Below are 24069 nucleotides of genomic sequence, written 5' to 3'. Positions count from 1 at the left end.
TGAATAAACAATTGGCTTGCACAGTATATATTGTGCAATCCAATTTTGCACAATATTGCAAAAGAGAATTGGAGAATTGGATTGCACCATATATATATATTAATATTTACTTTGTTTGTATTTATTTATTTAAAATATTTTTATAGCCGTTCATCTGATAACGTCTCCTGAACAAATACTATCATTAAAGTGTAATTCAAATACCATTCTATTTTGAAAGCCATATAATTAGCAATTTAATTGTTACAGAACATCTTCTTGCCTTTATCTTCATTTAAGTAGGCAACTCGTTAAACTAAAAATTCCACATTTCTGTGCCTAGAGCTGATGTGAATTGAAGCCCAAGATATATAACTCGTGCTGTCCCCTGTATGAAATGTCAGTGAATGGTTTGGAGTAGTGGTGAAGGTACTAGCTTGCAAACCAGAAACTTGAATTCTAGGTCTTCTTTAGGCACAAATGCCAGCTGGGTGACTTCGAGTCAGTCTCACTTCCTCACAGGATTGTTGTGGGGAAAAGAGGAGGCAGGAGTATTAAGTGAGAAACTGAGAGCATCCTAGACCAAGCCAAGTCTAAAAATGCTAGAGAATTTCTAGAAGCCTGGTACTGAGATAAATTACTGTATTTTTTGGAGTATAACACTAGATTTTAAAGGAGGAAAACAAGGAAAAAAGTATTCTGAACCAAATGGTATCGTAATATATTATTTAATATATTCTGCTACCAGTGTAGTGTTCTGTCGGACTCTCTGATAGGAGCCTCCCGAAAATTCAAGGATACAAATTTCAGACACACACACGTTTGAAAATTCAAAACAATGTTCTTTATCACAAAAGGCAAAATAAACTAAGCACTCTTTTTGTATTGCAAAGAGCAGTCTTCCCAAAACAACCAGGTAGTCTGTACAATTTCCCCTTAAGCAGTCATTAAGTACTTAGCCCACAGCTGGGGAGAAACTTCACACTCCTTCTTCCACACACACGCTGCTCTGCTTTTATTTTATTTATTTTATTTATTTATTTAGATTTGTATGCCGCCCCTCTCCGCAGACTCTGGTTTCAAAGGTGTAAAAAAGTAACGAAGTCCAGCACACAAGATTCCTGACGAACTCCGATCAGATATTCTTCCACAACAGCCAAACCCACATGCTGCTATTTATAGCAGCAGCCCTAATTACTGGAGCCCCACCCAAACACAGGTGGCCTCCCTTATTTCCTGTAATATGTTCTTACTTGGTCTCTTCTACGCACAATTCTGCGCTTGCGTGGGTCCAAAACGTCATCATCTGAATCAAAGGAAGATAAGGGAGATTGACTGCCTGGGCTGTGTGCCAAGCCCTCCTCTGCCGAGTCACTCCCACCTTCTTTGTCCGAGGAAACTAAACTCTGATCTGATTCTGTCGGCAATAACACAGGCCTGTGACATGTTGAATTTTCCCCTGCATCCACCTCCCCATTCCCTGGGGCAGGAGCTGGGCCAGAGCCAACCACAACATGTAGTAGAATACTTTTTACAACCATGTACACTTTTTACAAACTTCAAACTTGACAGCTTTAAGACTAGTGGACTGCAACTCCCAGAATTCCTCCTCCAGTCATGCTAGATGGGGTAATTTGAAGGCAAAAATGGGCAATTTTTTGCCAGTTTTTTTCGCAAAAATGTGATGGGAATAGGGGAATACTGAAGAGAGCTTCTGGCTACTGGGGGGATAGCAAAAATGCCAATTTTTGCAAAAATGGGGCCATTTTCCCCTTTCCCCTTGTCCCCAGGAGCTCGCTGCAGGCATCCCAGACCCTCTTTCCAAACAAGTTTTGCGAAAAACAGGCCCATTTTTTGCAAAAATGGGACCGGAGGGGCAGGGCTTCGGGAGGCAAAAAATTGGCTGTATTTGGTGTATCAGACGCACCAACATTTCCATCCTCTTTTGGGAGTGGGGGATGCATCTTATACTCCAAAAATATGGTAGCCATGAACCGACACAGAGATAAACAACATCTACATACCATTCAGAAGAGACAATCAAAAGAAAAAAGATCAGGAAGAAAACTCCAAAGGCCATTAAACAACACCCAGGTGAGCAGAGATTTAACACAAAAATTAAGATTAGAGCCATAATCAAGAAATAAACAATAGTACCAACTCAGACAAAGAAACAATAAATGAGAGCATAATCAAGGAGCCACCAAGAATATTTCCATCAACACTGACAAAGAAAGCTACAGTATTGGCTGGCCAAGCAAAAGCTTCACAAATTGGTGGACGTGTGCATTAAAATGAATGTTGATTTTGGAGGGTGAATGTTGCCTTTCTTTTGTAACCTGACTTTTCATCTTGTATGTTTCATCTAACATATAAAGGTTTAATTTTTCAGACAATTGATGGAAAATAATGATATGACTATGCCTTGGTATAGAATAGTAATCGTTTACTGTATTTCTGTAGGGATTGGATCGGTCTACTTCCATGCCACACTTAGTTTCCTGGGTCAGATGCTTGATGAACTTGCTATACTCTGGGTTCTGATGTGTGCTCTGGCTATGTGGTTCCCCAGAAGGTATCTACCCAAAATGTTTAGGAATGACAGGTAAATATCTCTGGAACACATGGTGTTCAGCTTTTGTGCCTTAATATCACAACTGTTTTCTTGAAAGAAGGAACACAGAAAGACAATTCTTGACAAAAACAAATGCAGGAAATTAGAACTGATGTGTTGTAAGATAGCTTTAGGTTTATCTTTATGTAGGCAAACAGATTGGGATTTAGTTCAGTTACAGCTTTTCCAACTTGCCCTGCAGCTGACCTCCCTATATTATAATCTTCCTATTGCTGCCTGTGATAGGCAAATGACAAAGCAATCCAATTGCTATCTCCCAGTTTATCCACAAAATTTAAGATTAGGAAATGTGTATGCAAAAAAAGGAGGTAGAAGATACATGTTAAAGTGCAAGATTATCTTGCATGTTAAAGGGGAAACTTGAAGTTGGCTGGGAAATTAAAGGACTATCTTGATGAAATACCTTTACTGAAACAGAGAAACAGAATGATCACAGATGGGCAAAACGGTGAGAAATAGGAGTTACTTCCAACTTCCTATTGAATTTCCTTGTGGAAAACTGGTGGGCAGCATTGGAAATCCCTTCCCTACTGCAAATGACCTGACTCTTAAGAGTCTTAAGACTTATTTACGTTGTCAGGTTTGGGCCGATTAGATCTTGGTCCCTGGCCAATGAATGAATTGTATGATCGTTGTACGAATGGGTGTGATTGATTTTAATATTTAGGGTTTTTTGATAGCTATTTAATTTAAATTTAATTTGATTAATGTTATTGTAATTTACTGTTTTTTTATATGCTGTAAGCAGCCCCAGGTCTTCGGAGAGGGTTGGCATAGAAATTGAATGAATGAATGAATGAATGAATGAATGGTGTGCTGGGCTGTGAGTCAGGAATTGTGCCTGGGGATGTGCAACAGGTACTGCTCAGTTCAGGAAGATGGTGTGTGCGTATGCAGGAGATTTCACACGTTAGGTAGTATGTAGCCCCTTGTGTGGGGATCATGGGGTGACTGGTGTGCGTGCGCGCCCTGGTGAGATTTTGCTTCTGTGTATGCGCAGGAAGCAAAATCTTGTGAGAAGACACACGTGTGCGTGAGATTTCAGCAATTTTTTTTGCTTCCGAGCATGCAATAATTGTTGCTATGCGCATCCTTGTGAGATTTTGCTTCCTGTGCATGCACAGAAGCAAACTCTTACTCGGACGCACGTGTGCATCAGTCACTCGGAACTGCTTGCGCATTGCACTGGTAGCAGCAGTGAGTAGGAACCCCCACCTGATGGGGAGGTGTAAGAGATGCCACATTGGTCAGGTAGGACAAAAGTGTGGCACCGGTCATGTAGGATGTGTGTGAGTCACAGGGCTGTATGAAGGTGCCTTGTAAATGGGAGAGGGCACATGGGAAGGTTGCGGGTAGGGAAAGGTGTCTGGAGATCCTTGAAAGTATGTTAGATGTGGCATGCAGGTGGGGGATGTTGCATGGGGGCCCAGTGTGGGTCATGAAGGCTGCATGGCCCTTCCTTCTCCCTTCCTTCCTTCCCTATTTTTCCCTTTCCTTTCTAGTTAAGTTCCCTTTCCTTTCAAGTTAAGTGATTGCTGCTGTGTGTGGGAGGAGCAAGGGATTGCTAAACTGGCTGGGAAACTGTCATGAAATGTTGAAAACGAAGTTCCTATGACCCTAGCAGCAGTACAACAGGAGGAAGCGTTTCTTTCTTTCTTTCTTTCTTTCTTTCTTTCTTTCTCTCTCTCTCTCTCTCTCTCTCCCTCCCTCCCTCCCTCCCTCCCTCCCTCCCTTCACTCACTCACTCACTCACTCACTCATTAGATTTCTATGCCGCCGTTCTCAAGGCGACTCAGGGCGGCATACAACATTATTTATTAGTTAGATTTGTATGCTGCCCCTCTCCAAGGACTCGGGGCGGCTCACAACATATCAAAACAATATACAATATACAATTCTAATTAAATCCTAAAAAATCCAATTAATATAGCTTATAAATGCAATATCATTATAAAGCAATAATATGTAAAGAAATCTAAATTATTATAAAAATATTATATATTATATAAAAATTATTTAAAAAGTATTAAAACCCCCATATACAGTCATACGCATTCATCTAATTCAATCCTACCTAGTATCGGCTGGAGACAATCTCATCACTCATGGCCACCAGGCCTGCCGGCAGAGGGAGGTCTTAAGAGCTTTACAAAAGACCAGGATGGCGGGGGTTGTACGTATCTTCGGAGGGAGTTTGTTTCAGAGGGCCACTGAGAAGGCTCTTCCCCTAGACCCCGCCAGCCCACGTTGTCTGGCCAACGGGACATGTCGAAGGCCGTCTCTGTGGGACCTAAGCGGCTGCTGGGATGCATGAGGCAGAAGACGGTCCCGAACATAATTTGGTCCTAAACCAATTACGATTTAATTCATTATCTATGAAGCAGCCACAACTTCTCCAAATTTCACACTCTCAAAATTCATGGGTCTGGATTTTGGACACATTCTGTAAAAGTTATGTCATTTGAGGTACCTTGGTTTAAAGTTAGTGCCCTAGGATGCACTGGTTTGCCTGGTTAAAAGTCAGGACAATGAGATTTTTTTAATAGTAGTATATAAATATCCCATAGGATAATGTGGCTAAACCTGTTTATTCTGGATGAATTTGATCTTACTGACGTCTAGTTTTTCTGCCTGGATTCTTCAATACTGTACATCAAAGCTGCCACCAATATATTATTCAATTCCTCTATAATTAGGATGCTCCTCATAATATTATATAGATAATGCCAAGCAGGCTGAAATACTGACACAAGGAACAAAGCTATGAAAGGGTTTAGGATTTTCCCAGTGGCATGTTTGTTGGTGGTTGCTAGGGTAATGAGAGAGAATTGGGTTAGAGATGGTTGGTCTAATCCCTCAGCAACTCTTCCCCAAAAGATTATAAGATTAACATGTAGCCCCTGGGCCCTAGAGCAAAGATGAGAGGAGCACAGATATCATATTTGCAATTAATCCTTTTCTTTCGTTCTCTCTCTCATAAGTATATGGCCGATTATTCACCAAGGATTTATTTGCCATGTGACAAATTACAAAAAATAGCTTAGTCTCCCCCCCAGTGTAGCACCTTTTACATCTATTAAACGAGAACTCCCATCGTCATCAGGCAATCTGGATTAGTGAAATTACCCTTTACTTTAGGGATTTATAGCCAGCCCTTCAGAGACTGTTTCTAGGTTGGTGATTTATTGAACAAAATTCAGTAATTAAATATATATGCATATGCACATATGGATGGGTGGATGGATGGATGATAGATGGATGATAAATAGATGGATGGATGGGTGGGTGATAGACAGCAGTGGGCTATGAGCCGGAACACTAAATTGTGCCCACTACTGTGGCCCGTACGTTCTTGCGGGGCCAGCGCAATTTTGCTGCTGCACCTGTGGAGGCAGCAAAATCGTGCACTGAACTGCAGGTGCGCCCGTGTTTCAGAGTGCACAGAAGCAAAAAAAACCTCACCGAAACATGGGCGCACCTGCGGCTCCGTGCGTGATTTTGCTGCGCCACAGGTACAGCAGCAAAATCGCGCTGGCCCCGCAAGAACTTATGTGCCGTGGCGGTGAGCACAATTTAGCGTTCCAGCTCGTAGCCCACTGCTGGTGATAGAGATTGCTTGCTTGCTGGATGGATGGATGGATGATAGGTGATAAGACAGACAGATAGATAGATGGATGATAGGTGGATAATAAATAGATGGATGGAAGGATGGATGGATGATAGAGATTGCATTTATTTATTTATTTATTGAATTATTTACTTACCGGTACTTACTTGCTTGCTTGCTTGCTTGCTTGCTTGCTTGCTTGCTTGCTTGCTTGCTTGCTTGCTTGCTTACTGGATTTATATGCCGCCCCTCTCTGGAGATTCGGGTGGGCTTACAGCTTGATGGATGGATAGATGGATGATAGGTGGAAAATATATAGATAAGCTGAAAACACCCTCCCAGAGCTTCTGCACAAGCCAAAAATCAGCTGGCTAGCGCGCACATGTGCTCTGGAGTTGAGTTAGGGCAACAGCTGACATACTGGCAGATAATAATAATAATAATTTATTAGACTTGTATGCCTCCTCTCTCCGAAAACTCCATATGGCTCCAGATATGGTTCCATATGCCACCTGTGGCACTCATGGCCTTAAACCACTACACCAAACTAGTTCCCTATAATTCCCATAAAAATCTATAGAATGTCCCTTTGAGTCCTCCCTCCCGAATTATATCATTACTTTTATTTTTAATTCTAATCGTTCTGCTGCAATCTCTGTTTTTCTCCCTCTCTTTTTCCACTTCCAAAGCAATTCTTTTTGATTTCCAAAATTGTTTTACACTTTCTGAATATTATCTATAGTTCTGTGACTATAATGGGTTTTCTCTTTGTAAACAGATGATACAATATTATCCTTGCCCTTTCCATTGCGCCCCCCGTAAACATGTCTTTTTTCTTGTTCACCAGACAATTATTTTCATTGTTTCTGTTAGTGTAATTTCATATACAGTGAACCCTCGAGTTTCGCGTGTTCAAGTATCGCGAAAGGGCTATTTCGTGAGTTTTCAACCAGGAAGTAAACTCCACCATCTGCACATGCGTGCCCTTCCACGCATGCATAGATGGTGGAGTTTCCCCGCCGGGCAGAGGCTTCCCTGGGTCTTCCCCCTCTTGCCCCCGTAAGACCCCAGCGGCGGCGCGAGCAACGGTGTGGGCGGGCGGGCGGCACGCGCTTGGGGACATCCCAGCTCCGCTCCCCAGCTGGGGAAAGCGCGCGCGTTTGGGGACTCCCTATATCCGCTCCCCAGCTGGGGAGCGGATATAGGGAGTCCCCAAACGCGCGCGCTTTCCCCAGCAACGCGCGCGCGTTTGGGGACTCCCTAGATCCGCTCCCCAGCTGGGGAGCGGATATAGGGAGTCCCCAAACGCGCGCGCTTTCCCCAGCAACGCGCGCGGGGTGGGGACTCCCTAGATCCGCTCCCCAGCTGGGGAGCGGATATAGGGAGTCCCGAAACGCGCGCGCTTTCCCCAGCAACGCGCGCGTTTGGGGACTCCCTAGATCCGCTCCCCAGCTGGGGAGCGGATATAGGGAGTCCCGAAACGCGCGCGCTTTCCCCAGCAACGCGCGCGCGTTTGGGGACTCCCTAGATCCGCTCCCCAGCTGGGGAGCGGATCTAGGGAGTCCCCAAACGCGCGCGCTTTCCCCAGCAACGCGCACGCGGTGGGGACTCCCTAGATCCGCTCCCCAGCTGGGGAGCGGATCTAGGGAGTCCCCAAACGCGCGCGCTTTCCCCAGCAACGCGCGCGCGGTGGGGACTCCCTAGATCCGCTCCCCAGCTGGGGAGCGGATCTAGGGAGTCCCCACCGCTCGCGCGTTGCTGGGGAAAGCGCGCGCGTTGCTGGGGAAAGCGCGCGCGTTTGGGGACTCCCTAGATCCGCTCCCCAGCTGGGGAGCGGATCTAGGGAGTCCCCAAACGCGCGCGCACCCCAGGCGCGAGCAACGGGGTGGGCGGGCGAAGGGCGGGCGGCAGTGGAAGCAAAAACACCATCTGCGCACGCGCAGATGGTGTTTTTACTTCCGCACCGCTACTTCGCTAAAAATCGATCATCGCGTGGGGTCCTGGAACGGAACCCTCGCGATGATCGAGAGTTCACTGTACTCCTTTTTAAAGAAATGTTAACATTTTGCTACTGTCTCACAAATAGGCGGTTGAAATTGGCAGTAGAGTGCCAGTTCTGCTTACAGCCTTCAGTGTAGTAAGAATTGGGTGTCAATTCATCAACTCTTCTACCAGTTCTCAGAGGACTAATTATAACTTTACCTTTTGCCATTGACAACAAAATTTAGCACTTGGGAGTATAAAAAGCACATGACCATTCAATAGGGGCTCATTTAAAGGGAGAGTTATAAAGCTGATGCATTCTGATAAATTCACAACTCCATTGTTTGGTCTCCATTCTGTAGCTCAGTCCTATTACATTGAGAGTTGCATCAGGGTTGTGTTTGACGGGTGGGCATGGACAGGCTGGGCATGGCAAGCTTGACGTGATCTCTGTCGGGGCCACTTGTGATGGGGTTGGGACGATCCTCCTGCAGCCCTCTTCCAGCAAAAGCAGAGCCCGGGAGGACCACGTGCCACCCTCTGAGCTCCATTTTCACTGGCAGAGGCCCCTTTGGGCCTGTACTTTGCTATTTCCAGGGTGGCCCCGCGGACCAGATCTGAGCACCTTGCGGGCCTTGAGTTTGACACCCCTGTTGTAGCTCAACACATACAAGTAATCTTCAACTTGCAACCTAGTATCCGTGGTTCATGTACTCAAAGCCTCAGAATTTTCTTCCTTTTGGTCACCTATAGAGTCACCACCAAAATTGTACATATCACAGAGAGCAGTTGTGCAATAATGAGCATGATGATGAATAGAAAACCACCTTGGAAATGACCAAGCAATTCAGGGTGCTTATTAGCGTGTACAAAGCCTTGTGCACTTAGACTGCAGTTAGGCATAGGACAATGGTGATGTAAGCAAAGAGCTGATGGAACGAGTTAAGCAGTTCATAAATTGTCACAGATAAGGGTCAGTGGAAGTCAGAAATGGTTGGACTCGTTCTGTCTGCTGTTGTCCTATACCAGTGTGTGGGAGGAAGCAATAAATCTTCTGAACTGGAACATAACTATGGCCCTGATCCTTCTTGACTGACATTTATTCCTTTAATGTTTGTTTAACTCAATGCCCAAGTCAAAAAGAGGGTGGTGAAAATATTTACTGATCCCTCGCATCCTGGGCATAAATTGTTTCAACTCCTACTCTCAAAACAATGCTATACAGTGCTGCACACCAAGACAACTAAATGCAAGAACAGTTTTTCCCCGCATGCCATCACTTTGCTAAACTATTAATCTCCTCACCACTGTTCAGCTATTCACTAAGGCTGCATTACTATTACTTTCAGCCTTCCCATTGATCCTATCACCCATCTCCTTCCACTTATGACTGCAGGACTGTAACTTGTTGCTTGAATCCTTACAATTTATATTTATAATAATAATAATAATTTATTGGATTTGTATGCCGCCCCTCTCCGTAGACTCGGGGCGGCTAACAACAATGATAAAACAACATGAACAATCTAATAATAAAAAACAACTAAAAACCATAATTATAAAACCAAACATACACACAAACATACCATGCATAACTTGTAATGGCCTAGGGGGAAGGAATATCTCAACTCCCCCATGCCTGGCAGTATAAGTGAGTCTTGAGTAGTTTACGAAAGACAGGGAGGGTGGGGGCAATTCTAATCTCCGGGGGGAGTTGGTTCCAGAGGGCCGGGACCGCCACAGAGAAGGCTCTTCCCCTGGGGCCCGCCAAACGACATTGTTTAGTCGACGGGACCCGGAGAAGGCCAACTCTGTGGGACCTTATCGGTTGCTGGGATTCGTGCGGTAGCAGGCGGTTCCGGAGGTAATACCGATAGTTTCCTGGTTGCTTATTTGTACGCTATGATCCTCATTAAGTGTTGTACCTAATTGATTCTTGACGAGTATATCGTGTCTTTTATGTACACTGAGAGCATATGCACCAAGACAAATTTCTTATGTGTCCAAACACACTTGGCCAATAAAGTATTCTATTCTATTTCTGTTCTGTTCTGCATTCTTGGGTCAATAATAGGGCACTGTTTCCAGATCTTGCTACATACATTTTGTTTTCAATTACAGGTAGTCCTCAATTTAGAACCACAATTGAGCCCAACATTTATGTTGCTAAGGGAGACATTTGTTAAGTAGGCTTTGCCCCATTTGTTCAGTGAATCGCTACAGTTGTTAAGTTAGTACCACCATTGTTAAATGAATCTGGTTTCCCTGTTGACTTGTCAAAAGATCATAAAAGATGAGCACACGATCGATCCCAGAGCACCGCAAAGGTCATAAATGTGAGTCAGTTGCCAAGGTGTCTGAATTTTGAGAACATGACAATGGGGATGCTGCAACATGTGAAAAATGGTTATAAATCAATTTTTTCAGTGATGGTGTAACTTTGAGTGATCACTAAATGAACGGTTGTAACTTGAGGACTACCTGTTCTTTGCGGGGTTTTCTCCATAATGCAAGTGGAACTAACTATTGCGGGAATAAAACCAGACCCTCTCCGTGTTACTGCAATGGATTTTAAATTCTCCATTCTCCGTAGTCCCTTAAAACAAATGCATTTGGGTTTGCAAAACCTGTGGCTGTTTTTCTTCTCTCGAACAAACTGAAGCATCAGTTATCCTGGGCAAATAGTTTTTGTCACCTATGTCTTGATTTCATCCCAAACCGACACTGTTTAAAAATACCTTTTTTTTTTTTTGCAGAGGCCGGTTCAAAGCCGCAGTGGGCATTCTCTCCGGAGTCACGACATGCCTCGCCTTTGTTAAGCCCGCCATTAATAACATCTCCTTGATGACATTAGGGCTTCCCTGCAGCGCCCTGCTTATTGCAGAACTTAAAAGGTATGTATCAGATTGGCTGAGTCAAAGCAGATAAATGGTGTTTAATTTGTTTATTTAGCTCCCGCCTTTATTATTTTTACAAATATAACTCAAGGCGGCAAAAATATCCAACACACCTCCCTTCCCTTATATTCTACACAACCACAACCTTGTGAGGGGAGTTGGGCTGAACAGAAGGAACTGGCCCAAGGCCACCCAGGTGGCTTTGATGGCAAAGGCAGGACTAGAACTCACAGTCTCCCACTTTCTAGCCCGGTACCTTAATCACTAGACCAAATGAGTTCTCCAATGCTGATGCAGCTTGTTCCAGCACAACCTCATCCCGTTTCGAGTTGAAAGTTGTCATTTGGCCTTTTCAGAGGTAGTGTGGTCCTAGGAGAAGTATTCTTACTCTCTTCCCTCACTTTATAAATTTGCTTAATACATAATCTAACGTGAAGTTAGTATCTCCTAGTGAAGCGCGTGGTCTGAACCCTGTTTTGCAACTTTAAAAGCTCTGATGTTAAATACAAAGAATATTGCCCTAAATACTGAACATGGACTAGATTCCACAGCACCGAGCAGACATCAAATCTCTCAGAGACCAATAAGATCACACAGGGTTGCCCTTCTCCAAGTCCCATCAACTAAGCAATGCAGGATGGCGGGACCGCAGGGGAGGGCCTTCTCTGTGGTTGCCCCAGCTCTATGGAACCAACTCCCTCCCTGTGTCTGTACTGCTCCCACGCTACTGGCCTTCCGAAAGGCTATGAAAACCTGGCTTTGCCAGCAGAGCTGGGGGCCGTGAATACTTTACATCATGGCTGAATTGTGATTGATTGATATGCATATTTGTTTTGATTGGACTGCTTGTGGGTTTTAAAATGGGGTTTTTATTGTTTAGTATTTAATATTTGACTTCTTTTTACTTTTGTATTGTACTTTTATATTATATATATATATATATATATATATATATATATGTATGTATGTATGTATGTATGTATGTATGTATGTCACATGTTTTTTTGCTGAATTTGAAAATTAAGGGAGACTAGGATAGATCTATTTCGGCCTTATTTTGGCCTCATCAGCTAGCCATACCCTCACTGGGACTTGAACCTGCAACCTTTGCCTTGTAAGGCAGAGAATTATCCTCTAGGCTACAGTATCCAATCCCTTCAGCTCTGCACCAGGGAAGGGTTACATATTTTTGTGTCGAATCATATATATATAATATCACATATTTTTTGCTGAATTTTTTAAATTAAGGGAGACTAAGATAGCACTATTTCGGCCTCATCAGCTAGCCATACCCTTACTGGGATTTGATATATATATATATATATATATATATATATATATATATATATATATATATATATATATATATATATATAAAAAATCAAATATATATATGTAGATTGTTCTGAGTTCGGGTTTTGCCCCGTGTAATATTTTGAGTGGCGGCCCCGGCTTGCTGGGAACCAATTAAATCTATAGTATTTCCTCCATTTCCTATGGGATAAAGATCTGAGGGGACGGGGTGAGAGGGAATGGGAGTTGGAATCCCGACACGCCCCTCCTGGCTGCCCTCTTAACAGCCGCCCAGTCTCTACCTTGTAAGTGCTCCAAGCTGCAGGAAGGGTAGGGCTGGCTGCAATACCAGCAGCTTCGGGGGGCTTCTTTCCTCAGCAGTTCAGTTGGTTACATGCAGGCAGCTGCACCAACTTTTTCTTTCCCGGCGGCTCCGGCGGCTTCCCTTCATCACGTGACGTTCCTGACGCTGCTGCTGCTCCTCGAAGGGAAGCTGCCGGAGCCGGCGGCAGCGGGAAAGAAAAAGTTGGTGCAGCTGCCTGCATGTAACCAACTGAACCGCTGAGGAAAGGAGCCCCCCGAAGCTGCCGGTATTGCAGCCAGCCCTACCCTTCCTGCAGCTTGGAGCACTTACAAGGTAGAGACTGGGCGGCTGTTAAGAGGGCGCCCAGGAGGGGCGTGTCGGGATTCCAACTCCCATTCCCTCTCACCTCGTCCCCTCAGATCTTACATTTCGGGTAGTAAACAAAATTTTCTGTTCAGTATCCGAATTTTTGTTCGGATACTGAAGCAAATTTTTGCAGAAAATTTTGTTCGGTATCCGAAATGTACGAAAACAAAGATGTTCGAAAACCGAGGCACCACTGTATTCTACCTTTTTAGGTAGAAGAATAAGTCCAGTAAGATCAAATGCTATGACATTTGAAATTTGGTTGCTTGCATGCTTTTGATCAGCTATGGTTCCAAAAGATAATGGCTACATTGCTGTGTGGTTTTGGGGCAAAGCTTCAATCAGTCCATCTTGATTTTTTGGACCCTAACTTGTAGACGTTCCTACCTTTGATATTTCATTTGAATCAATCAGTAATTCAACAGACTGAACCAAAAACCTGATTAATACGCCAGGTTGATTTGGCTTGATTTAAATTCCAATTTTATTCATTTACACTATTTCCAATGTAACTTCCAGTTATCACTTTTTCTTCTAGGTGTGACAATGTCCGAGTTTATAAGCTAGGGCTGTTTTCTGGCCTGTGGTGGATGTTGGCACTATTTTGTTGGATTAGTGACAAAGTATTTTGCGAGATTTGGTCATCTTTTAATTTTCCCTATTTACACTGCGTATGGTGAGTCCTAGTTTTATACTCCTTTTAAAAGTATTTTCCTTTGCTGGAGTGTGTCTGTTTTCATTGCAATAGTGACAAAGTTTCTTTGGTGTGTCTCATATTAACATCAAATCATGTGTAAGGTGTTTTTGGTGATTAATTTGTTCCACGAATCAGTCAAGTCAGATAGCACCAACGAAATAAATTCTGGTAGAAAAATATATTTTTGCTCCCTCAATTGTGGTCTGACAGTATAGCATATTAGGGTGTGTTAAGATTCGCAAGAATAAGGAAATTGCTATTGCAATTTCCTTATCCTTGTGAATCTTAACACACCCTAATACATCCATAACGAAGCTGATATTTTTGGGTGGAGGTGCTACAAATTGCAGAAGGCAGAACAATGACCCAAGATAACAGAAATTACATAAGGGGCAACGATTTTTCTGAGATTTTGCCAGGATGCAAGGGTGGAATATTGAGAGAACAATGCTGGAAATCTGTTCTAAAGTTTAAACCAGGAGTATCCAATTTTGACACCTAAGATCTGTGGGCTATGCTGACTGAGGAATTCTGGGAGTAAAAGTCCACAAATCTCTAAAGTTGTCAAGAATTGGCCACCTATAGTTTAAACCATTATTCCCCAGCTATAATTATTATTATTATTATTTATTTAGATTTGTATGCCGCCCCTCTACGCAGACTCGGGGCGTCTCACAACAAAGTGAAACAATTTACAACAAATCTAAATTACAGTTTAAAAATATTTTAAAAACCCCATTTTCTAAACAAACATACATACACACATACCATTCATGAATTGTATATGCCCGGGGGAGGTGTCTCAGTTCTCCCATGCCTGACGACAAAGGTGGGTCTTAAGGAGCTTACGAAAGGCAAGGAGAGTAGGGGCAGTTCTAATCTCCGGGGGGAGTTTGTTCCAGAGGGTTGGGGCCGCCACAGAGAAGGCTCTTCCCCTGGGGCCCGCCAACCGACATTGTTTAGTTGACGGGACCCGGAGAGGGCCCACTCTGTGGGACCTAACCGGTCGCTGGGATTCATGCGGCAGCAAGCAGTCTCGGAGATATTCTGGTCCAGGTCATAACCAACACTTTGAATTGTGACCGGAAGTTGATCGGCAACCAATGCAGACTGCGGAGTGTTGGTGAAACATGGGCATACCTAGGTAAGCCCATGACTGCTCTCGCAGCTGCATTCTGCACGATCTGGAGTTTCCGAACACTTTTCAAAGGTAGTCCCATGTAGAGAGCATTACAGTAGTCGAATCTCGAGGTGATGAGGGCATGAGTGACTGTGAGCAGTGAGTCCCAGTCCAGATAGGTCCGCAACTGGTGCACAAGGCGAACCTGGGCAAACGCCCCCCTCGCCACAGCTAAAAGATGGTTCTCTAATGTGAGCTGTGGATCGAGGAGGACGCCCAAGTTGCGGACCCTCTCCAAGGGGGTCAATAATTCCCCCCCCCAGAGTAATGGAAGGACAGATGGAATTGTCCTTGGGAGGCAAAACCCACAGCCACTCCGTCTTATCAGGGTTGAGTTTGAGTCTGTTGACACCCATCCAAGCCCCAACAGCCTCCAGACACCGGCACATCACTTCCAATGACTCCTAATCAATGACTCCTATTTTTATTATCAAATTTCAAAGTCTGAAGATCATTGAAATCATTAAAAACAATCCAGTGGTTCCAGGTAGCCCACAAACCAAGGATTACCCCCATTTCTGCTTCAAATTCTGATTTGATTCCTATTTTCCATAAATCCAGTAGTCAGCACTCAGAAAAGCAGCTGATTCATATGGTGAGGTCTCAAATCGGCATCTCTGAGAAAGCAAGTTAATTTGCCTTCTTTCCAGAGAGGAGAATAATTGCCGATGCACATAATAAAAGTGTTAACAACTCCCCCCAGGTTCTCTCAGTATCCTGGAGTTGAGCCCTGGAGTCCAAACTTTCCTTCACAACGCACACACTCTCTTTTGCGCACTGTTTCCAGGGTGCAACAGATGGCAAAGCAGTTACTGAATGCTTTCTTTTATGTTTGGTAGAATTCGAGACCAAGCCTATAAAGAATAAATTGGAATCACTTTATAATATTGCTTTTGAGTTAAAATGGTATATACAAAATATGCCCCCATTTTGGTGGAGGGGTATGAATGTTGTCGGGTGGCGGGCACTGGGCAACACTGTTATATATGGTGTGTATGTTTTATTGTTAAAAATCAATTAATTTTTTTTTTAAAAAAAGGAGACAGCTTAGTTCCCACAACAAAGAAACTACTACCCTCACCAAAATAGGGGCATCTGAACTCAATCTATATAGTCTGGAGGACAGAAGGGAAAGGGGAACATGATCAAAACATTTAAATATGTTAAATAAGGTTCAGGAGGGAAATGTTTTCAATAGGAAAGTGAACACAAGAACAAGGGGGCGCAATCTGAGGTTAGTTGGGGGAAAGATTAGAAGTAATGTGAGAAAATATTATTTGACTGAAAGAGTAGTAGATGCTTGAAACTTCCAGCAGACATGGTCGGTAAATCCACAGTAACTGAATTTAAACATGCCTGGGATAAACATATATCTATCCTAAGATAAAATACAAGAAATAGTATAAGGGCAGACTAGATGGACCGTGAGGTCTTTTTCTGCCGTCAATCTTCTATGTTTCTATGTAGTATTAAAAATAAAACTTTTGCCAAAGCTCTTCCATTTCTTGAGGAAGCGTCATAATTTCTGTACCCTGCAAAAGTCCATAAATTTGCTACTTCCACTGACCTGAAGCAATGCCCCTCCTTGTGAAACAATGCAGAGAAGAGCAACAAAAATGATTAGGGGGCCGGAAGCTAAAACATATAAAGAACTAGGTATGTCTAGTCCCGTGATGGCGAACCTATGGCACGTATGCCAGAGATAGCACAAAGAGCCCTCTCCTGGCACGGGCCCATCGCCCCATGTCAGAACTCCGTGGTGTTTCTTTCATGTGAACGACAACACAGCAGCTCATGAAATAAAAAGTTCTTACCCTGTTTCCCTGAAAATAAGACAGCGTCTTATTTATTTATTTTATTTTATTTATTCAATTTTATATTGACATTATTAATATATTATATTAATTTTTGCTCCCAAAGATGTGCTACGTCTTATTTTCAGGGGGGGTCTTATTTTTTTTCAATGAAGAAGAATTCACATTTATTGCTGAACAAAAAAAAATAACATTTATTGTATACTGTACAGTAGTTGTCATCACAAACCAGCATAACCAGACAAACGGTGAATCCTATCAAGAATTTCTTACTAATACCGTCCCATTATTTCCATGTACAACAATTGCGTGTTGGATGTGTTTTAAATCTGATTGATGCAGCGTTTTGGGATGCAATTTATGGACAGCAGTGTTATATATGTTCTGTTCGGGAATGCTACGAAATGAAATATCTCCTATGTCTTACTTTCGGGGGTGACTTATTTTCGGGGAAACAGGGTACCTCTTGCTGCCGGCCAGCTGGTTTTCAGGTCTCTGCTGCACCTTCGCGGATTTCCGTGCATGCAGGCACATTCGCGTGTGGACCTTTCAATTTGGGCACATGTGCAGTTTGGGCACCCATGTCTAAAAGGTTCACCATCACTTTTAGTCTAAGGAAAAGAAGGCCTAGGAGGGACATGATATCACTCTTCCAATATTTGAGGGGTTCTTACGAAGATGAGGGCATCAAACTATTTTCCAAAGCACCAGAAGGCAAGACAAGAAACAGTGGGTGGAAACTAACCAAGGAAAGAAGGTAGACTTAGAACTAAGGAGAAATTTCCTAACAGTGAGAGCAGTCAACCAATAAGCTTGCCTTCAAAAGTTATGGGTGCTCCATCACTTAATAAAACAAAAAGACTGGATAACCAAAATGACCTGTCCAAAATAATATAGGGCAGTGATGGTGAACCTTTTTTGCTTCACATGCCAAAAGGGCGTGTGTTCATGTGCTAGCACAGGCACACGTGCCCACACCCATTCCCTCCCCCCATGCATACACACACACACCGTGCTGCCCAAATGCATGCACACAACCCCCTTTGTCCCCATCCCCGTGTATGCACACAGGCGTCATTGAAGCTTGGGATGGTGAAAAAATGGCCAAACCGGAAATTTGAATAAACAGACTTCCAGTTTGCCCGTTGTGCTGTTTTACGCACTCTGGAGCTTTCAAGGAAGTTCCCTGAAGCCCTGGAGTACGAAAAACAGCACAACAGGCAAATCAAAAGTGCATTTTTCCAAACTTCCGGTTTGCCCGTTGTGTGATTTTTTTTGCACTCCGGGACTTCAGGAAAGCTTCTGGAGGGCAAAACAAAAAATGCGCGCTGGAGCTGACATAGGGTAACGCCTTGCGTACCTTCCGTTATGGGTCTGCGTGCCACCTGTAACATGCGTGCTATATACACTGATACCTCGTCTTACAAACCCCTCGTCATACAAACTTTTCGAGATACAAACCCAGGCTTTAAGATTTTTTTGCCTCTTCTTCCAAACTATTTTCACCTTACAAACCCAAGCCACTGCCACTGGGATGCCCCGCCTCCGGACTTCTGTTGCCAGCAAAGCACTCGTTTTTGCGCTGCTGGGATTTCCCCGAGACTCCCCTCCATGGGAAGCACCACCTCCGGACATCCGTGTTTTTGCGATGCTGCAGGGGAATCCCAGCAGCGCAAAAACAGGCACTTCACTGGCAACGGATGTCCGGAGGTGGAGTTTCCCAATGAGGGGAGCCTCAGTGAAATCACAGCATCACAAAAGCCCAGAGGTGAGGTTTCGAGGACTTCTGTGTTTTTGCGATGCTGCAATTTCGCTGAGGCTCCCCTCGCTGGAAACTCCACCTCCGGACTTCCGTTGCCAGCGAAGCACCCATTTTTGCACTGCTGGGATTCCCCTGCAGCATCACAAAAACACAGAAGTCTGGAGGTGGGGTTTCCCATGGAGGGGAGCCTCAGGGAAATTCCAGCAGTGCTTCGGCTGGCAAAAGGGGTGAGTTTTGGGCTTGCACGCATTAATCACTTTTCCATTGATTCCTATGGGAAGCATTGTTTCGTCTTACAAACTTTTCACCTTACAAACCTCGTCCCGGAATCAATTGAGTTCGTAAGATTTAATATCTCTGTATTTGCCATCATGGATATAGGGTCTCCTGCTCTAGCACGGGGTTGGCCTAATAGACCTCCATGGTCCCTTCCAACTCTATTATTCTATGTTCTAAGACCATAACCTCAGTCCTTTCGCTCCTCTCTTTTCCAGGCACATCCTCATCTGTATTGCAGCTTACCTGGGCTGCGTCTGCTTTGCCTATTTTGATGCTGTCTCCGAGATCCCCGAACAAGGTCCTGTCATCAAGTTCTGGCCCAGTGAGAAGTGGGCTTTCATTGGGGTGCCTTACGTCACACTCCTTTGTGCTCACAAGAAGTCTCCCCTCAAAATTACTTGAAAAGCAACGGAAGTGTCCTGTCCTCTTTACCTGCTGTTTCTCCAAAGGGCCTGAATCTCTACTGCGGAAACAAAGGACATCCGATGAGGTGGTCAGAGCAGAATCTCACAAAAAAAAAAGTTCTGAGTGGCTTAAGAAAAATGCTTGAATTCGTACAACGAGGAAGCACGGGAAGTAGAAAGCCTGTATTCCCACAAGTGTACCTCCCTTTCCCCCCAAAAGTAAAGCTATTTCCCTTTTGTTTTGACTGCCTGTCACGCTCTCGGTGGGCAGGGAAGTGGGTGACCTCCTACTCGCCACATTAAGGAAGGAAGAATGGGGGGGAAAACGGGTGTATTGTCTCCGCGAGTATGTTGGTGGCTGTGTTCTGGTTTGGGAAATAATCACCAGATTTGTGTATTAAGGATTTAATAGAATTGCTTTGCAGATGTCCCTCCTCTGCTGCCGGTGTATATTTTACACATTAATAGAGCAAATGAAATCCCTCTAAACTCTGCGGTCAGTTTTAACAGGAGAATGATCTTTGAAAAACTGGCTCTGTTAATCCATCAAAATATCATAAGCACTACGACAATGTGGGATTTTAAAAAAATCCATAAATAGTAGTTCATTCTTTGGAGATTTGTTTACTACAGTTCAGAAAATAAAATGTAGAAGAAAAGTCAGTGAAGGAATACAAATTTGTACTTTTTAAATGACCAGTTGTGAGGCCTGACTAGGTCTCGGAAGGAGAGCAAGTCAGCAATTATCTACCAGATTTCTTTTTAAAAAAACAAAGTTTATCTCTCAATCTCTATTTTAATTCCCTGTTCTTTGCAAGCAAACAAATGAAGTTGGAAAGGTTTGAGTTTAATTATCCGTCTGGTTTTCTGTTTTTTTTTGTTTCTTCTTGTTACCATGACACACTTCCATGAGTTAGTTACGTAGAGAGTAATGAAGCCTCATTATTTGCTTCCATTTTTAAGCAGGTGTAACTAAATTTCAAGGGCCGCGAAGAATCAGTGCTTTGGTTTCTGTAGGTGTTTGAAAGCTGTTTAAATTGTGTACGAGTTGGGGTGTTTCCCAGATTTTGAAGAATTGGAACCTTGGTTAAAATAGGTGTCAGGGAGCCCATGAAATCAAAACAGTTCTCATGGCCATGTGATTAAAAGTACAGCTTACGATACCAGGGTGAAAATGGAGGGCATAAAATATACTGTACTCACTTTTTAAAAAAACTGATCCTGCAATGAATCCTATGAATTTGGAGTGTTTAAGGCAACTTTCTAAAGAATCCTCTCTGTTGTATTTAAATGCTTTAAATTTAAGATGGGGGCTAATATAAGATGAGAGATGCCTGATAAATAATCGGCCAAGGCTTAGTAGTTTGAGTAGGAAAGGAAAATACAGATGACAGATAACTTGATTTGTTTTCTGGCATATGCAAAAACAAAAACTGGCATTTCTATCCCTGGATACAAAGCCAGGATATAGTTGTAAACAAGGGTTTCTCAATTGCCTAAAAGACCAAGCTGGGTAAATATCTGTGCTTGATCGTGGAATTGAACGTTTTGTTCCTTTTTATTCCATTTGGCTGTGACTGTTCCAGTTCCTTGATGCGTTGCCAGAAATGTTGCATGGAGCATTAAATAAACGGGGTAAAACTTTCCCAGTTGGGAGCCACTGGCCCGTGTGGAACTTTTCCAAAGTGAATTGATTGAAGCATCTTTATCACTGCGGGCCTAACTCCATGCCTGTTTGTGGCCTGGTCCCCCGTTTAGGACAAGATAATTCAGTGTTCTCCCTTTGAGCTACATTGTTTAGTTCTTGCAGATGCGGAAGACACATTTGTATTTTTCAAAGCTGGGGCAGTCGACCTTAGTGAACATCAACAGAAGTTTCCTCCCTATGGCTTGAGGCACATTTCATTGGCCAACCTGTGGCAAAATGAGTGCAGAGGAACTCACTTCCCTGCGCATGTACTTTGCCAGCTGATCACCAGCACAGACCGTAATCCCATACAATTTTGAGTTGTCTTGAGCTGGGACGAGTTCTGAGTGATTTTGAGACAGCTATTTGAGGCCTTTAGGTTGTTAAAGGAGTGGATAAGCAAAGGGTTCACTCTGCTTGTTAGTTATTGGTATTCTTAAATGATTGCCGCGGGTTCACACCCATTTTGCTGCTAGGTGTTGCGGGTTCATTGGGAGGACTCTGAAAAAATGTTGTGATCGACAAGAATGAGATGAATGTTGGTGTAAGGGCAGAAGGTTAAAGGATGATTTTCCCCTCCCCTTTTAAAACAAAACAAACCAACAATTTGGGATATAGTCCCACTGAAAATTGGTAGTTGTACAGTCAGCAGCAAAATTTGTGATGCTCTGGATATTATAAAATGCACGCTGAAAGGCCACAGATACCTTTATTTTATTTTATTTAAAAAGTTATCTATTTCCCCCTTAGTTTGCAATTCTCAATTGCTATTACTATAAAGGTTTTGAATCTTGAAATATTTGTTTACAGCGTTACAAGAAAATAAAAATGGAGTCAGTAATCCTTCTTATCAAATTACTTTAGCAATTTTGGACACAAGCTGTTGAGTTTGGGAAATAATGTTTTTAGGATTAGAATTATAGAATTCTTTAAGTATTTTCTTTGATGTGCATGATGTTTTCTGTCTTGTATCAACAATCTTTTAAAAAGAAAATTACAACTTCTGGTAATCAACTACCGACATTTGACATGAAGTTGGCATGTGTTTAAGGAACTGCGCAAGGTGCTACAGAAAATCTAAAAATACGAATATGAACATTTATGAAATGTAAACATTCTTCATTGTGTGTGTCTCATTTTATGGGAGGAAATATGGAAAGGATTTTTCTAGTAAAAAAGTAATTGTGGGGCACTGTTTAATTGGAGTACCTCTAGTATCCAGCTGTTCAGTTATGCCAACAAAAAAAGTATTTTCCATCCCATTCTGGGGGTGGGGGTGGGAGAATGTGAATATTCTTGGTTTTACTTGCAACTGTGCAGTTATTTCTTTGTATAGCACGTTCTGTGGTGACATATTATGTTGAGAACACATTTTCACTAGCTGCTTTGTTTGTTTTCTAAAGGTTAGGAGATCTGACCATTCTCAGGTATATAATAATAATGAGTTTGAAAACATCTGTGCTCTGCTTCTTCCTTTTATACATAATATTGACAAACTTTCTCTGGGATGTAACCACTTGATTAATGACTAAAGTTTGGTGTCTTGACAAGATTTTGAAATTCAGTAAGCTTTTATGAAAATCCACTTGGTTTTTCTGTTGATGAACAAGTGAGTTTGAAATACAACTGATAATCTAGAAGAGTGGTCTCCAAACTTCTTTTATTCTGTACCTTTACCAATAAAATGCTTTTGATCATGCCCTCCCAATATATGTATGTTTATTGATTTATAAATGATATCCTTGTACTCTATACCAATATGTACCTTATAAAACATAGACCCTCAATATATTTTGTATACTCTTTGAATAGATTAATTTCTTACTTTGGGATAAAAATAAATGCAAATAGATATTTTAATATTTTCTTCCTTAAACCTCAATACATAATTCTCTGGTATAGGCATGCCACTTTGGAAACCGTAGATGTAGAATACTGGATATACGTGCAATTCCTATTTTCATCTTGCATGGCTGTTGCCTGATATAAGGCAAAAAATGGTAGCTGATGCTCTCATCGTGGAAATATGTTTTGGCAGTGTTCACACCCATATTTAGAGAGAACAGGCAGGGCTACTAAATGGATAAGAAAACATCTTGCACTAAAATTGGATATGTCTTGGAAGAATGATTGCAATAAATTATAAAACATTTAGGGTGGGTAATAGCTATTGCGATTTTCTTTACAGGATATGGAATTTTGAAGGATTTCTTAAAACACAAGGGAGGTGGGTTAGCACATATAGAACAAATGGAAGGAAATTGTGCCATTATTTAAAGAGAAAGCAACTTTGAGGGCTAGACATATCTTCAGTTTTATTTGGATACAAAACCCCCCTAAGAAGTTTAATTTTTTAAATTGTATACTAAAAATGAAATCGAGTTAATTAATTAAATTAATTAAATACTGAATTAAATCAAATTTAATATGAAGTACTGTATATGGTTTGGTTTGAAGATTTCCCTTTTAAAAGCAATCGGGATAAAATCCAACTCTGCAAATAAATTTTTGCTCAGGTAAGTAGGATTTTGTCCAGTCTGGAGAATTTCAGTTATCCAGATCATGGTTGTCCCAAAGGTGCTTTTCCAAAAGGCAACTGGACTTTCTGTTTTTCCTTGAAAATATTTCACTTTTCATCAAGGAAGTTTCTTCAGTTCTTTCTGATAGTAGAGTTTTATTTCTCTTGCTCAACATGGCCTGGTGGTTGAGAACGTTTGAAATCTGCAGAAGGAAAGGCAGGCAGATCTCTATTACTGTCATTCTTAATTTTGAGTCTGCAGTTGGATTTCATCCCCATTTTTATATTAATTAAATGTATATTCTTCCTATGAATACTGAGTGGTTCATGGTGGTATATAGAATAGAATAGAATTTTATTGGCCAAGTGTGATTGGACAGACAAGGAATTTGTCTTGGTGCATATGCTCTCAGCGTACATAAAAGAGATACATTTGTCAATAATCATGTGGTACAACACTTAATGATTGTCATAGGGGTGAAATAAGCAATGAAGAAACAATATTAATAAAAATCTTAGAATACAAGCAACAAGTTACAGTCATACAGTCTTAAGTGGGAGGAAAAGGATGACAGGAATGATGAGAAAAACTAGTGGAATAGAAGTGCAGATTTAGTAAAAAGCCTGACAGTGTTGAAGGAATTATTTGTTTAGTAGAGTGATG

The 24069-nt window shown here is 42.4% G+C and overlaps 1 protein-coding gene across 3 annotated transcripts in view; it reads left to right on the top strand.

The window, feature by feature from the left end:
• Positions 1 to 22595, top strand: part of ACER2 (alkaline ceramidase 2) — a 30521-nt gene extending 7926 nt beyond the window's left edge. For 2 of the 3 annotated variants that reach the window (XM_070742506.1, XM_070742504.1), the window contains exons 3-6: positions 2443 to 2584; positions 10961 to 11098; positions 13603 to 13740; positions 19012 to 22595. In XM_070742506.1, coding sequence (XP_070598607.1) covers positions 2443 to 2584; positions 10961 to 11098; positions 13603 to 13740; positions 19012 to 19198 — 605 coding nt within the window. In that variant the 3' untranslated portion in view covers positions 19199 to 22595. The remainder of the gene's footprint in view (positions 1 to 2442; positions 2585 to 10960; positions 11099 to 13602; positions 13741 to 19011) is intronic. The other variant, XM_070742505.1, reaches the window with a different exon arrangement.
• Positions 22596 to 24069: the final 1474 nt, after the last annotated feature.

This window comes from Erythrolamprus reginae, chromosome 2 (assembly GCF_031021105.1).
Source record: "Erythrolamprus reginae isolate rEryReg1 chromosome 2, rEryReg1.hap1, whole genome shotgun sequence".
Lineage (NCBI taxonomy): Eukaryota > Metazoa > Chordata > Lepidosauria > Squamata > Dipsadidae > Erythrolamprus > Erythrolamprus reginae.
This window is presented reverse-complemented; position numbering and strand designations above follow the sequence as displayed.